The 16,749-nt window shown below is 43.2% G+C and overlaps 1 protein-coding gene across 1 annotated transcript in view; it reads left to right on the top strand.

The window, feature by feature from the left end:
- Nucleotides 1-16,749, top strand: part of zfhx4 (zinc finger homeobox 4) — a 79,325-nt gene that overhangs the window by 23,920 nt on the left and 38,656 nt on the right. The window contains exon 5 of the mRNA XM_076080590.1: nt 1,495-2,036. Coding sequence (XP_075936705.1) covers nt 1,495-2,036 — 542 coding nt within the window. The remainder of the gene's footprint in view (nt 1-1,494; nt 2,037-16,749) is intronic.

Raw genomic sequence — 16,749 nt, 5'->3', positions numbered from 1 at the left:
ATTTTTCTTCATTCCCTCTAACCTTTTCTTTTTCTGCTCCCATCCTTTTTACCTTGCCCCCCTCTCCACACCCTCTTCTCCTTTTCTCTCCCTCATATCTCTGCTCTCATATTGTCCCTCTGTCATTGTCTCCTTTCTTTGACCCCTCTCACTGATTAAAAAATGATTATGAGAAGCCACATGAGAATTATTCTTAATCTTTCATTTGTCATTTTCTTAAATCAGCTTAATCCCTCCCCATACACAGCCCACCCCACCTTTGCTCACCCTGGAGAGGACTCACACTCATATACACACACATACACACACACTCTCACACAGCAGGAAGCGGATTCCCGTAGGAGTGAGAGAGATTTAACAATGACCCTGTAGTGTTACACACCCACTCCCTCTTCTAGTGTGGAGGTCACAGCCCAGCCAGCAGATGTACTCTCAGTGAATTACACTGATAACAGACAGCTCCCCATAGTGAGCACAGCTGTACATAGGTTTAGATGGTGTGAGCAGGATATTTATTAATTCAACTCAAACAAAACATGCACACATACATGAAGGATGAATATACATGGTTAGATGCATAGACACTATTTAGATAGACACATTTTAAATTCCATCTCACATTTAACATCTCATTCAGGTAAAAGTTTTTTTAAAACCAGCACACACCGCCACACAAACACTCATCTAGTCATCCACTAATTGGGGGATTATACTGTGAAAAAAGCAGAAAAGAAAAAAAAAAATTTCAAATGATTCATAATTGTTAGATCCTCTGTGCTCCCAAACACAGTGTTGAGACATTATCTGAAAAATGACATGATTAGCTTTGGTAACATGCATCGAGAGACAATGAAGGGATCAAACGAAAGAGTTAATTACATTTCTATGAATGGCAGATCTTTTTTTTTTTTTTCAGGGTGGGCGGGCAGAAGAAAGAGAAAACTTGTACAATGCATTGATCAGCTTTTCAAATCTCTGCGTGGATGTGAGAAAAGCCTGGAGCCCTAAAACCGTTGTCCCACCATTGCTGAGAGCAGTAATTAAAGCTACCTGATGAGCGAGTTAGCAAGTTGAAAAGGATGATTGTAATTGATCCTGATTCAATCCTATTAGGGTTTTTTTATAGACGAGACTTTGTAAGGAGCCCTAGCCCTCTGTGAGGCTTTATTTTATCAAATCCTTTTGTGTGAGAGAGGCCTGCATCGAGGACTCACTTTTCTCTCCACACTTAATTTCATTAAAAGAGCTTTTTCCCTCCTTTATCCCTCCCTATGCATGCCAGCCTTTCATTTTCATCCGAGCTTTGTCTTTCTGTCATACCTCTTTGTTTTTTTGTATCATTCTTCTTTTTGTACATACTGCCTGCCTTCTATCTGACATATTATACTTCTATGCTTCCATGTATGTAATCCTTATGAGAGCCCTAGGTTTTAAACACCTTTTTGGCATTCCTCTTTGCTGTCTAACCTACTTTCTCACTCATTTTCTCCACAGTGAATAGTGACCTATCAGCGGAGTTGCGTCTTGCCAGTGGTCAACTGATGGCAGACGATCTATCCCTGGTGTCCTCTGGTGGAATGGGGGGTATGTCCTCATCAGACCCCTCCCTCTCCTCCTTGTCTCCACCTATCAACGACCCCTCACTGCGCCTCTACCAGTGTGCTGTGTGCAACTGCTACTCCACGGACAACCTGGAGGCTCTCAACGCCCACGTCAATGCCGAGCGTTCTTTGCCCGAAGAGGAGTGGCGCTGCGTGGTTGGCGACGTCTACCAGTGCAAGCTCTGCAGCTACAACACCCAGCTTAAGGCCAACTTTCAGCTGCACTGCAAGACAGACAAGCACATGCAGAAGCACCAGCTGGTGGCCCACATCAAGGAGGGAGGCAAAGCCAACCAGTGGAGATTAAAGTGTGTGGCCATTGGCAACCCCGTGCACCTCAAGTGCAATGCCTGTGACTACTACAGCAACAGTGTGGACAAACTGAGACTACATGCCACCAACCAGAGGCATGAGGCTGCCATCCGCCTCTATAAGGTAAAAACACATTATTATTTTTGTCAGTCACTGACATTATATATAGCATTCTTACTGGTATGCAACTCAGGGGAACGCCATTCATTTTAAGGTCAGATTTTTCAAAAAAGGACATGTTTTTGTTTACAAAGAATTTGCCCCATCCTGTTAACTGCACTGTCACATGGATATAAGTTTCCCATGAGAATGGAATGACCGAGATGGAAAAGGTCACTGGTAGAGCACCCAGGATGATTTCCATCGGATATGGGTATATGACCAGCTGGCACTACTGTTACTGTTAATTATACACAAGTCACGTACTGTCAGCAAGTTTAAAATGTTTGAAAGTTTTGATTATCTTCAGCTGTCCGTTCAGCTTGTTTTTTTTCCAGCTGTAAATAATTCTGGAATAATTCAAGAATGTGCTTTCATAATAGGAGGACAGAGTCTATAACGACTTAAGTTTAAACATTTAAAGTAGATCACATTCTATTGATAACTTAAAGAAACATATATAAAATGTATATAATAGTTGTATTTTTAATTAATGTAAAACTTCTACTACTTTGTTATGAAAGTATACACATATATAAGTTTATTTTATTAAATAGATTTCATGATTAATGTTTCCAGAAACAGACGTTCATGTGATCATTTATGTACACATTCACACAGTATCTGCAGACAAACACGATAGGGGAACTTTTTTTTGCTTGGGAATATTTAGTCGTGACTTGTCATAGGGTTACCAAACTAGTTGCCCAGCAGAGCAGTGAACTCATACAACTTAACTAATTAAACACTTCACTGTCTGAGCAATAAACAGTTCCTGCAAAGAAATTCCAACAATACCAATATTTGGCATCTTTCTTCTCTCCAGTGTATTTAAGGTGATTTAGTTTGTCAGATGTCTCCTTCAGCTTAATAAGATGCTGTTACATTTCAGAAGCCTCGACTTACAGGACAGGATCAAGTGCATTACATTAATGAGGATTTCTTTACTACCGTACGCAACATTTGGCAGTGGGAGGTGTTTGTTTGTGTATGCCTGTGTGGGTGTGTATGTTGTGCCTTAAATGTAGAGACAACAGTAGTAAGACGATATAAAAATGTGTCCTATTGATTTTTTAAAGTAAAATATACAACTACAATTGTATTACTTGTCCGGCCACTTTTGTATTATAATAATAAGCTTGCTCACAATTATTTCGTCTTATTCTCAAAGTGTGATTTATTTTTTTGAATAGATGTAAAATTTCAGCAGTAGTTACCAACAAGTTGAAACAGGAAACCAGAAGTGTTTGGTCAAGGTTTTGCATGTCCCAAGTAAGACTCGAGTATTTTCAATCAAGTCCTGAGTCAACTCCCAAGTCAAGAGAGCCAAGTCCCGAGTCAAGTCAAATACTTTTTAATCTCTAGGCTTGGGGGAAGGTATCAAGTATTTTCAAGTCTGAAGGCTTAAGTCCAAGTTAAGTCAAAAGTCATTGGTGTTAAAGTCCAAATTCGAGTTGCAAGTCTTTTTTGATTTTGTCAAAGTCTGGAGTCATCAAATTTGTGACTCGAGTCTGACTCGAATGCAAGTCATGTGACTCAAGTCCACATCGATGCAAGAAACTAAGATAAGATGGGAATCTGCAACATTACATTTATAAAGGGTGTCTTACTCCATAGACCCACACATATTTTCAATATTTCTTTTGTGAAAGATGTTCCTGCATTACACAGTGATCTTAAAGGAATTGCATTTATTCAGAAATCTGTGTCTGATTCTTACTTACAGTTCCAAGCCTAGAGTGGATTAAGCACACTGGCATTCTTAAGGTTATTTAAAACAGTCGTAGTTGACTTAAACAGGATGTACGTATTGACACAGGATTGGTCGGCAATTTGGCCAGGCTGAACTTGGCATGGGATGAGTTGGAGATGTCTATCCTCAGGGATTGTTCACTAATTGCACTGAAATATTTACAATATATGAATTCTTAACAACAGTGCTGCTTGCACATTGGCCCACATATAGCTAACCTATAGGATCAGCTTGATTAGCCCACACTAATCAGATTCTCCTTACTGTCAGAGGAAGACTTTAGCATCGGTGTGTGTGTGTGTGTGTGTGTGTGTGTGTGTGTGTGTGTGTGTGTCTTCGTGTATGCCTGTGTGCCTACATTTCAGAGCGTTGAGCCACTCTTGGCAGTTGTTGATTTAAAATGAGGCAATAGGCAAATAGTTGAACACTGGCAGCTATGTAATCGTGCAAATATAGTTATTTATACCAGTTATGATTAAATGTACAAACCAAAAAGTACAATCAATCAACAGCTCAGAAATATAACAAAGAGGCTTTCCTAATTTAGATCTTATTTTGCTTTCCAAGAAACATAAGTAAAGCAGAGGAGTAAAGTTGTAGCTTTGTCAAGTGAGAGTCATCCGAATGCCCCCTCCGTGCACCCATGCACCCCTGTACCTCATCTACCCACCCACCCGCCTACCCCACAGGCCTCAACAAATCTGTTCCACAGATGACGCTTTTAATGCCTCTGGCAGAAATCCCACTATTTTACCCTTGGACATGTGGTATTAAAGCAGAGAGAGGCCGAAAGAAAGCATAGAGCAGCAGAGCAGAGGCAGAGGGAAAAAAAATAATTTCTTTATTTGACCAGAAAAACACCTCTCCTTTTATGTATTGGCAGAGGTGAAAAGCACATGGGGATGGAGGTAGCTTGGCCGGGGCACATAAAAGATCCGAGTGTTGACGACTTTACCATCTGTTTTTTTGGAAACACAGAATATCTTTATGGCATGGGAAAGCATTTGAAGATACAAACAAAAAGCATATTCAGGAGATTTTTATGGCTGCTTTGTAGCAGCAATGGAGTACTTCTAAAGGGAATTGAGAGTTTGAAAGTGTTTTTTTTTCCAGACTTTGAAACTGCAAGAGGAAAATGACATTAACAGCACATGGACATCAAGTCATCTGGTGTCCAGGGCACAGCAGGTGGCGCAGGAAGTCATATGCCTTATATGGAAAAAGCGGAGGCCCACGCCTTGCTGCTCTTATTGGAGAGGAAACTTAGGAAATCTGATTGGTTTGTTTCGAATGAGAGTCTACCGCACTGGGTGTTTTTTTTCACATTATCTCTCATGATACAAATTTAAGTTAGTGTGTAAAAGTGTGCATAGAACCGTACTTTAGCATTATCACAGCTGCCAAGTGCAAATCTTTATCCCCTGGAAACACTTTAAAAAAACAAAATGGAAGATGTTTTAATGTAGCGTTTGTACGTTAGCCGCCTGTGAGGTAAGCTCTGCATTAAATGTTGCCGTAGCGTGTCCATAGCTGGCCTGGCTCATGTTTGCCTTAGCATCGAGTATGATGATGTATGGCTTCGTTATGATTCTTAATAACAAACACTGGCCTTAATACACATGGAGACAGGAGTAAATCTGTCATTGCCATTCACAAGTGCTGCAGGGCTAAGTAGGGGGTTTAGTTTGTAGTCAGCATGTGTGTTTGTGTGTGTGTGTCCCCACAGAGCTTTGAGGTTTAGAACTGGGCTGTGCTTGCCCCTGGGTCATTAGAAGTGGAGAATGTTCATGGTCAATGTGGCATGGTCAAGGACCACACACACACATGTACACACACACACACACTCTGTGTCTCATAGGCCATGGCACCTGTTTCTCAGATGGCTGTCCGAATGAATCTTTAACTGTCCTCAGCCACCACCACCCCACCCCTGTCTGTCTGTCCAGCTTTCCGTCATAATTCAAGCGGAAATGGACATCCGGGGTCCACTGCACATTTCCATATCTCTGTTTTTCTTTTCATTTTTTCCCCCCTTACGCTCTCTTTTGAACTCTTAGGCTTAGAAAATGCTCACGTTTGTATGGTAGAGATGGACGGAGAGAGGGAGGAGAGACATTTGGATATAGCGCTTTGTTAGTGGGACATACAGAGAATGAGAACAGAGATAGAAGGTGTCGCTTTCTGACGCTGTCTCCCACTTTTTCCACTCCCTCCATTCTCACCCACTCTCTTTGTTTTGTCTCTGACTGTCTCGTTCTCCCATTGTCTCTCTCTTTTTCTATCTCTCCCTTGGGGAGCCACAGATAGGCCATCTCATTACCCATGATCCTCTTGGCAACACCGTGGCCGGGAAATGAGGGGTGGGGGGAATTAAATGAGGGAGGTGATGGAAGGAGGGAGGGATGGATGGAAAAGAAGAAGAAGAGGAAAGGGGGCTGGATTTATAGATGCATCAAAAGGAGAGTGTCCTTTTCTCATTTTCCTTATCATCTCCTTTGTATTTCTTTTTCTTATTTCTTTTCGCTTTTTTTCATCAACCATTTTTTTTTTCTTTCAATCGCCCAACTCTGCCCCCCCCCCCCCCCCCTTCACATTTTATTCTCCTCCATCTCCCTCAGATGGAGATGGCTGTGCTTATGCATCTGTGATATTAAGTCTACCGCTGTGCGTTGGCTATTAGCAAGGGTCAACCCTGCCCACTCTCATTTGAAAAGCAAATGGCCTTATATATATGCAGCCCAAATTATTGGACTGTCATTTGGACGTGTGGGATGGGGAACTGGACAGGAGATTGACTTTCATAGATTTGCATAAAAAGCCATTGTGCCTGTCCCCGGAATAGAAAAAGGAGACTGGATCTATTTCAAATGCATGGCGTCATTTATGACACACACACATAAATGCATATGTGCATACAGAGGTAATGTGCATACAGAGGTATGGTATTACATAAATTCATAGAGACACACTCACACATACAGTAACTGCGCTCACATACAACTGTAGTCGTGGTTATCAAGTTACCATTTTCCACTTGAGCCCATGTCTGCTTGTTCCAGACACTGGCTCTTGATCACTGCGTCCTTGTCTCGCAGACAGACCTCAAGACTTTGTCTTGAAAAAGGAATATTTGCAGACACTTCACACTAGATGCTACTTGACTGCAAGACATAGATTTTCATGTTCTGTCACTGAGACTGATGATGCAGCCAGCCGCTGAGAGTTCAACGCTGTGAACCTGACCAGACGAATGAATTCACTTCAGTGTTTTTGCCAGAAAGGTTGTCTCTCTGTCTGTCTGTATGTCTCTTCATTTTTCACTTCTACAACTTGTTCTTTTTCTCTCTCTCTCTCTCTCTCTCTGCGAGGCAAAGAGATGCCAGTTAGTAGATTATTCAAATCGTCTCCTCTTTCACCTGCGTGAAGATTACAATGGAAATCTCTCAGAGGTCCGTGGGTGAATTGGGGGATGGAGGGTGGTGGCTAATTAAAGCATAAAAGCAGGTGTGTTTGTGTGTCTATGCTGGTGCTTTGTGTGTTTGACGGAAAGGTTTGAATGGATGGTCTTCCCCACCCTTCCCCCTTCTTCCCAATAATCCTCATAGATATTAATAAGAGTTGTGCCTATTCTCTCTCCAACGCCTTAAACAGATGGTCAGCAAAGCATTAGTGTGTGCGTGTGTGTGTGTGTGTGTGTGTGTGTGTGTGTGTTCAATGTCCAGCTTTGGTCCAGCTCCTGATTGACACTCATTCGTAATGTTTAATTACCCTAGCCAGCTTCCCCCTCCTCTCCTTTCTACTTCTCGACCCTCTGGTGAATTAGTTAAGGCCTGCAGACTGCGACGGTAGAAGCCTTCTTTTCTTCCTTTTGCAAGGTGTGTTTCTCTGTCGGTGTAAGACAAAGACAAAGACAAGACTGTTTTTCTCATATTAATAGCCAGATGTGATCCTCTTCATAATCATCCCCACTCTAAGCTGTGGGTCATTTGGGCAAGGCCGGGCCGGGGCCAAGCCATTTGTCCATGTGTAGGGGACTGTGAAGCAGATCGGGTCTGACAGGTATGGGAACGATAGCAGAGAGAGATGGGGCGGGGGGGGCTCTGGGTCTTCCAGACCACCAGAAGGAAGGGAACATTGCAGGGATGCAGGAACAAAAGAAGCTAGCTGGAGTTTGTCTTTTTTTGTCTTTTTTTTTCCCTCGGCTCATTTGAACCCTCCCACCCTCGCGATATCCCCAACACCCACCCAAATACACACTTCCCTCCTCCTCCTCCTTCCATCCTTCCACCCCCTACTCACACACTTGTCTTCCTCCTCCCTTTTTCCATCCTCAACTCCTCCCTATTACTTCTTTTCTCTGGGGTCTTGATCATCCTGTTGGGACAAAGATAACAAGAGTGTTTTTAAAAAAGAAAAGAAAAAAAAGAGGAAAAAAGGATTCATCAAAGCGGGCGCATGATCTGAAATATGATCTCCCGGGGCACGTTGCCTTCACTTTTGATACCTTGATTTGATCAGAGCTGACATGGGAGCGAGATCAGATCAATATTTTTTGTAAGTTCATTAGCGTTACTTTTGATATCACCTGACACTAAAATGCGTGCCTAATTTGTATGAAAGTTGTCTTAGAAATCATACACTCGTAATGTTTTACGTGCCAATTAGGGACAAGTAGGTGTTCTATTCTTAAAATAGTCTGAAATATTAAACCAGCTTTAGAATGGTATTTAGATAGAACAATAACTAACTCCCCCTCTCATGAAGCGATCAGGATATTGATATGGACAAAGTTGAACTGAAATACTCCTCAACGCCTTTCCAAATCAATAATCAATCGATTGGAGGTAATTGTGCCTTCCTTGGAATGGTCCCAAGTCTCTCTTTCTCTCTGTCCCTTTCTCTCTCCTTCTCACACTCTCTCTGTTATTATCAGCATGTGGCCCAGTATTCGGCCTTTCAGCATTCCAGCTTGTAATTGATTTTAACCATTAGGTGCTCAGTGAATAGATAAGTAGTGGGAGATATTCGATTAATACGGCGAAAAAAAGAGACGAGGATGAAAAGAGAGGGCGAACGAGGCAGGGAGAAGGATTGAGGGATGTTGTCGGACAGCTAGAGAAAGAGGAACTGACCTGTCCTGCTGTCTATCTGTCTCTACCACTAGTCTTCCATCCTTGCAGCAGCACAATACCACTGACCTCCTGTGAGTTCAAGCAGCTTAGTTTCTGCGAGTAATCCTTAATGCTTTGAAATAGACCTGATAGAAAGCCCACTTACTTGTTCGGGATTAATGTGGGTTGGGTTGGGGTGGGGGGGGGGGGTCCTGAGTTTTTCGGCACATTTAGTTAAATTAACCCATTGGAATTATCATATTCAACTCTTAATTGTGGAGTTATTTGTACTCGGATCAGGACTGGACTGTCTTTAAAAGCATGTTGCACTTTATCGGCAGACAGATGGGAGACTTCCATTTAACGTTCTTGTATAATATCGGCCTCATGCATTAATACCCTTCTCTATTGTTTATGTTTAGGTTTACTACTGTGGCTAGAGCCTTATTATTCCTTTCAGTAGTTGACCATCCCCTACAGGGGCCATTTTGAATCTGAGTGCAGCTGAGGGTTGCTTTCCAACTGTTTTCTGAAGATATAAGTCTGAGGTTTCTTTTTTTTACTCTGTTCTTTCTCCTCCTTTCCTCATTCTGGCAGGAGTGTAGGTTAGGACTAGGGGTAGGGGCGGATGGCGGGGGGGTGGTGGGGGAACAAAGGCAAACATTTGAGTAATCTTCAAAGAGCCCATTGGTATGTTGAGTGGACGCTGGTATGCGGACTGCGGCTGAGGCTTTTTCAAGGGAAAACAATATCCTTCCTTTAGATGGCCGGGGCCTGGGCAAACACTACCAGCCAGGCGACTGCCCAGTGCTGCCACCGCTATCAGCTTAACTCCCCCCCCCCCCCCCGAACCCCCTTCCCTGGCTTACGCAGAAAATGGTAGGGTCCTCTATGTTGCCGGAACAGCACAAAGCTCATCATTATGGGTTTATGGGGGTAGACAGATCGTGTCGGAAACTGTGACAGAAAATTGTTATCTCTGTGAGAGACAGTCACTGTTTAAATGTCTTGAGTTCGGATGAAGAGGGATAAAGCAGACAGAAAGAGAGAGACGCTCCTCCGCCTTGTATAGTAGGGAGGGATCAAGTGTGCCATCTTGTAGGTCAACTGCAAGGCATTTGATTTCCTGTGGCAATATGCAAAACGGTGCAACTGAAGAGGTGCTTTCATTGTGCTCCGCCTGGCAGAGGTGCTCCAGTGTGTGCACACACACTTATCAACAGCTTTTACATACGACAAGTCCCATTGTTTCTAAGTAATAAGGCCTAAATATTATATTTACTTTTAGGACGTTCACGATTCTGTTACTTTATACATAGTATTATGTAGTATTTAAACTGTGTTCGATTAAGCAAGGCATGTGTGTAGTGATATAGCTATCAGAAAAGTATCACGAGCACTGGTTTGATAAATACAGCTCTAAAAAGAAAGAAGCAGACAGTCTGCCATTTTGTGACAGTTTCAAAATGAATTCCCTTTGTCCAGTAATCATGAGCCATTTTCTCACGAGGATCCACCCCAGGGATAATTTCTCCCATTTCTCTGTCATTAGCAGGACCTGGTATTAGGCTTGTGTTTTGTTCCCTGTACCTTTTGTTTTGTGCTAAGTGAAACCATGCGACAGGGTAGGGGCTAACTGGAAAACAATACTCCCCTTCACAGGCTCAGGAATGTGTAATTAGTGATTTGAACCCGACTACACTCGTCTAGATTCTTCCCTATCATTCTCTCTCTCTCTCTCCATCTCTTTTTCTTTTGTTCTCTCAGTTATAGATTCCCAGTCTCTTTGCCTCTCAATCTGTCGGTTCGTTTCTCTCACTGTATGTTTCTGTCATTCATTTTGTCTAACTATCTCTAATGGACATTTTTCAGCAAGTCTCCATTACAAACACAGTGAAGAAAAACAAACTTGGCAAAAATCGCTGCTCCTCTCGGCACCAAAATTATTTTCCCTTCTCTTCCATTTCAGTTTTAGTTAAATATAACAACGTCAGTGCACTGCAAACCTCTTTGATGGTACCAGCCAATAAGCTGAAGCCCTCTTTATTTTTGTTTTTCTCCTCGTCTTTCATAGATCCTGTCAATTAGGCCTTGCCTTGATTTCCCAAAAGCATCATTGCATGTCGGCAAAAATGGAAAATGATGAACCCTACCCAAAAGCATGTCAGTATTTCAGCAATACCACTCCCATTGCACAGCACTGGAAAAAGATAATCCCACAAGCATGTTAGCATTTCAATGATCTTGATCTCAGCGTTTTATGATCTCTGTCCCATTGTGAGTTGATGGAAAAGATAATCTCAGCTGCAATATGGTTTAGGGAAATGGGGAGGTCTGGTCAGTCTCACCTGACTGTGATGGAGACAAGCGGGGGCTTTTAGACCCTAATGGGCTAAGGTCAGGATGGCTAATAGGGAGTAAGTGGCTGAGCCATGCTGTCTAAATCTAATGCTAATGTAAATAGTGATCCATTTTCATGGGGGGTGGAGGTGAGCTGGCTTTCAAGACACCTAACACACATACATGCACCAGTGAGTAAGAAAGAATTGTCCTGGTGTCTCTGTCTCTTACAATCTATAAAACATGAGGTGACTGTGCTAGAGACGCAAAGAAAGGTATTTCCTTCACATTCATTGACTAAGACCAGAATAAATGGATCACGTTGTAAATCAACAAGAGTGTATTTTTCTTGAGTGATAGAGAAAGTAATAGATAGAGAGTCAGGAGGGATTTTTCCAAACAAGGGACCAGAGGCCAGGAAACTGTGAACTTCAGATTGACCTTTGCCCCATACGCCAGACACACTTACGTCACTGCTACAAGTGTGTCTGTGTGTGTGTTTGTTTTTGTGTGTGAGTGTGTGCGCGCAAAGCCTCATCACTATTGCTTCCTCATATTTTCTGCTGACAAATTGCAAAGATTAAAGAAGTGGAGTGAAAAAGAGGGAAAGAACAAGTTGAAGGAAAGCAAAAAGTGACAGCACAGAAGCGGGGAAAAGCGGCAGGAAGCTCGTGCGAAAGACTCATCGTGATAATTCATTTATTTGGCTTGCCGGACATTGTGCGTCGGATGCTTATTATTATTGGGTGACCTAAGCTGAGATCGCCCACAGGCCCTGCACCTCATGGACAGGCCCCAGAGCTCCGATCGCATGTGACTGCCAGCAGGCACAGCCGAGAGAAACGGGAGAGGTAATTTAGCTCCAGGAAATATTTTTCTTTGCATTAACGATCGGGAGAAACCTGGTAGTAAAGAAAGTGAAGATGGCCATCAGGAAAGAAAACAAGGTCATATAGGTCGGGGGGATTGTTTTGCTTCTCCAGTATCCTCAGATCACAGACAGTGAGAGTGAGAGAGAGAGAAAAGCAGGAGATGTGTCCGTATATGTGTGCGTATGCAATGTGCACTCAGCACTTTTTGTATGTGGCCTCCATTTGCATATTTGTTTTTGTGCGTGTGCAGCACGGAATCTGTCTCTACACTATATTCGCTGCTCTCTTTATCTGTGGAAGCGAGGTGGCACATACCTGGGCCCTCAGCATCTCTATTCAGCAGTGAAGTCTGCCAGCAAATCCATCGGCAGTGATCTTGCGTTACATCTATGTCTTGGGGGCTGAGCGGCGGTTACCAGTAACATGTGTTAGAGAGGCGGTAGCGCCGATGGAATTCTACACTTGGCAGCCTTCCAGGCAGCGCTGGTATGTGTTTAAAATACTTTCAAGGAACAAAACACGCTTTTGTTGTTTGCTGGGCCAAGTGGGGCTGTTTTTGTCTCCGATGGCCCCCCGGGGGCCCAGGGGATAGCACCGGAAGCTGGTGACGTTCCAAAAAGAAGGTATACCCAACAACAAGCTCTCTGCTCCCCCTAAAACAAAAAACACGGATGAAAGGAGACAAAAAAGGTTTTTATGCATGCACATACTCTCAGCGGACACAAATAGAAAACAAGGATGTATGTAGTGATTCTTTACATATAAAACGCGTACACACATGCTCTGACACACACACACACACACACACACACACACACACACACACACACACACTGGTTATTAAGAAATAGCTGCGGTAGCGGAGGGTTCTTTTTTTCCGTATGTGTTCATTAGCTGACTGGTTCTACACTTAATGACAGGAAAGAGTCATGTTTGTACTGAATACCCTAATTTGTCATTCGGTTTATGGAGGAAAACACAGCCCGACTGCTTTGCGCTGCTTTCCAAACATTTTTGTCCTAGTAGCAGTGCACACGCACAATCACAGGCAAAGGCAAAGAGACAGACACAAAATCACACTAGTGAGGTAAAATAAAATAAATGTAGAGTTGGAATTATTGATACATAAAAATCCCACACACACATACACAGACAGATGCAGTCGAAGAAAAGAAGCATGAAATTATACCCCCACCCAACCGCATGCATACACACACACACACACACACACACACACACACACACACACTTTCACTTACATGTGCACGCACAGAGAGATAAAAGAAGTTGTGAGAAGATGTCTTTTGCCTTGGCTTATTAAGAATTCAGTTAATGAGGCAGCTTTGTCACCACGGATAGAACAAATGAATATGAGACAGCAGTGCTGCTTTCCTCCCCCCCAAACCCAGGGAGCGAGCAGAGGGGAGGTGTGTGCGCTTGTGTTTATGTGTGAGAAAGGTGTTTTGTAAACATCTCATTCTGCATAATGAATGCAGTCCTCAGTCATCCTCACACACACACACATATACACACACACACACACACACACACTTATACGCAGACACACACACACACAAGAGCAGCAAACCACTACACAAGGGAGCTTCCCTTACCTGTCAAATTGACTCTCTTCCCCTCTCCTTATACAAGTCCCAGTGTGTGTTTGTGTGTATGTGTGTATGTCATCGACAGGGCTGACAGTGTTGTGTTTTTGACAGGTAAACAGGAAATCCCGAGTGTCATAATTTGCATTGTGTGTATGGGGGGGTGTATGCACACCTCCTCCACCATCCAGAGATGTCTGTGCCATGTTTAGGTCCACCCAGGGAGTGCTGTTTAGCTGGTTTTGATTGGCCCACAGGGAGCGTTCGCTTATTTGGTTGTTTGCCAAACACTAATCCCTAACAATTAACCACCAGGCACTCTGGAGAGGTGCCATATTGACAGGGATGGGCCTTTTTGCCATCCTGCACACACACACACACACACACACACACACACATACACACGCATCTGACACAAATGTATGTACAGCACATATACACACACACAAATCAGCTCTGGCATAAATTACATACACATTTCAAGCAGACACGCACAGGCGCAAACCCAGGAGCAGGAACAGTGTGTTTGTGTGTTTGAATATGCATTACACAGCCCACGCCTGGCAGGAGTCAAAGTGCTCCTTTAAAAGTTCATAAATCATGGATGTTCTGGCCTGTGATCACCAGACCGCCTGCCTTTCAGGCCTGCGGAGTGCCAGAGAGCGACAGACAGCCCTCTAGTTTAGGTCTTAAACAAACCCTCTGGAATGTGCTGATGGGGAGAGAATTAATATTAGGCCTAAACCTATCTGGCAGCCCGGTTCAACCCCAAGTACATCATCCAGCTACTCGCTTCAGATCCTAAAAACAAATAGAATATGCGTTCTGACATGATTGGATGTGAAGCGTCCTATGCCATTACTGATTTATATGAAAATTTTAATTTAGAACCAGTGCAATTACCTTAATGGCCATGTCATTAGGAACCACTGGTAACCCTCTACATCCTGATAGGACTCTCAACTATCACGCCTGTCTCCTCCGCAAAGAAAAAACACTCACATAACACAGCACCGTTCCAATGAGCTTTTCTTCTGTAGCAGTTGTCAATATAATAGGTTGTCATTGGAGGAAAGAAAGGCTTCGTTTGATTACTAGTTTTTCATTCAATTCTAAATACCCACACTTCTAGCAGATTGGTCATAAAAAAAAGTATATTGGAGTGTAGTCCAGACACGATTGAATTGTGAAAGAACAAATATCACACATTATGTTTATAATAATGATTGATGTGGATGGTGGGGATATATGCAAGTGTAGGGGATTTTGTGTGTGGTGTCTAGCATATTGCGTGGATATGGAAGGCCATTATGAGAGGCCAGAACAAGATGATTGGTCCATCCATCCTTTTTCTGCCGCATATCCTGGGCTAGGGTCTTAATACTTTAACTCCTTCACTTTGGCCAGCAACTAACTCCCAACCGGGAGGGAGCAATCCACCGTTTTTCGAGCAGCAAAACATGATTGGTAGCATTTAAAAAACGTATTGTTCGAAAGAATTTGAAAAAAATTTGTACCATTTATATTTCAATGAAAAGACATGAACTCAAATCTTCTTGGGAATGCATCTTTGCGTGTTTGTGATTTGCTGTATGTGCGTTTGCTTGCATGAGCACACGTGTGTGTGTGTGTGGTTTCCACGGTAAGGCTCAGCAGCCCAGTTCTCTTGCGAGGGAGGGAGGGGAAGAAAGAAAAGAAGCAGTGAGAGAGAGAGAGAAAGAGAAGGAGAAGGAGCAAGGGAGGCCTCCTTTCACAGAGAAACAAAGATAGCTGTAATTAATGGCCCTGAGCTCTGGACTAGGGGAGCTTTCTTCTGACAACTCCGACTTAATTAAAACTTAAGACTTCTGAAAGGGCCTCTGACTGCGAGGGGACGTCCCACCGTCTCGTGAGAAAAACCTCGTAAGATTTTCTACAAAAGGAAAGAAAGAAGGAGAGACAGAGAGAAAAGATGTGTTAGCGGCTGTAGCTATGTTGCTAATCCCTGTTTGTCAAAGGAGGAAGAGGGGGGTTAGAACTCACACACCTGCAGCTAACTGCCCCCCATCCCCCCTACTCTTCCCACCACACATAACATTTTTTTTTCCAATTTCTCTATTCTTGCTCCATATAACATGATGCTCAGGAGGAAATATTACCTTGCTCACTTTTCATGTGCTTCAAGAATGAAACATCTTCCTATAGCAGCCATGAGAGGCAGACTAAAGTTAACACACACACACACACGCACACGCCATTATGTGTATTAATTCATGCATAGAGCCCTGCACCTGTTTCTCACATGGCTGTATGAATAAATCTTAACAAAGCATAAACGAACCTTCGTGAGCCACCTCTGTGTCTCTGTCTCTTTTCCTTGCTCTCTTTTCCTCTCTGGGTCTTTCTCTCTCTCCCCCTCCTTCCTCTCCCTCCACAGAGGATCAGATAATAAAAGCTTGGCCTGGTCTTTTGTTTTTGTGCATTGTTCATTAGCCCGGCAGCAACAACAGAGGCACACTTGATATGCTTGGCTTGACTGGGTGTATGGGAGTAGGGCAAGGTGGGATGGGGGCTGTGCGTGTGTTGTGTTTGTGTGTGTGCGTGTTTGTGCACACGCACACATCGAGGTAGGGGGTAGCTTTGCAAGGCTGCAATGCCATTAAAGAGGCAACTGGAAATTAAGGGCTTGCAACTGACAGCACACGTTGAATGAGAAACCCCTGCAGCTGCCAACAATGAGCAGAGCTGGACAATGTGCATGTTAAAGACAAAAACAGTGTTCTGAACTCAACCCCTTATCTGACTTTTTGTGTGTTGTTAATCTTTATGTCACCTAAAACACGTCCAGTTCATTTGGAATGTGCAGTGTCTGTAATAATGTTCTCTCTATTTGAAATTCATGGGCAAAGTTGTCTTTGTCCATGAGATTTAATCGTTGCTCTGGATTGTAGGTTTTCGTAGCACTGCCCACCACTACACTACTAGCACTACTGTGACACTGTCGATGTTAAATTAAAT

Source organism: Anarhichas minor, unplaced genomic scaffold, assembly GCF_050575085.1.
Source record: "Anarhichas minor isolate MPS153535 unplaced genomic scaffold, ASM5057508v1 ptg000074l, whole genome shotgun sequence".
Taxonomy (NCBI): domain Eukaryota; kingdom Metazoa; phylum Chordata; class Actinopteri; order Perciformes; family Anarhichadidae; genus Anarhichas; species Anarhichas minor.
The sequence above is the reverse complement of the archived record's forward strand: the minus strand, read 5'-3'. Positions and strand labels throughout refer to the sequence as shown.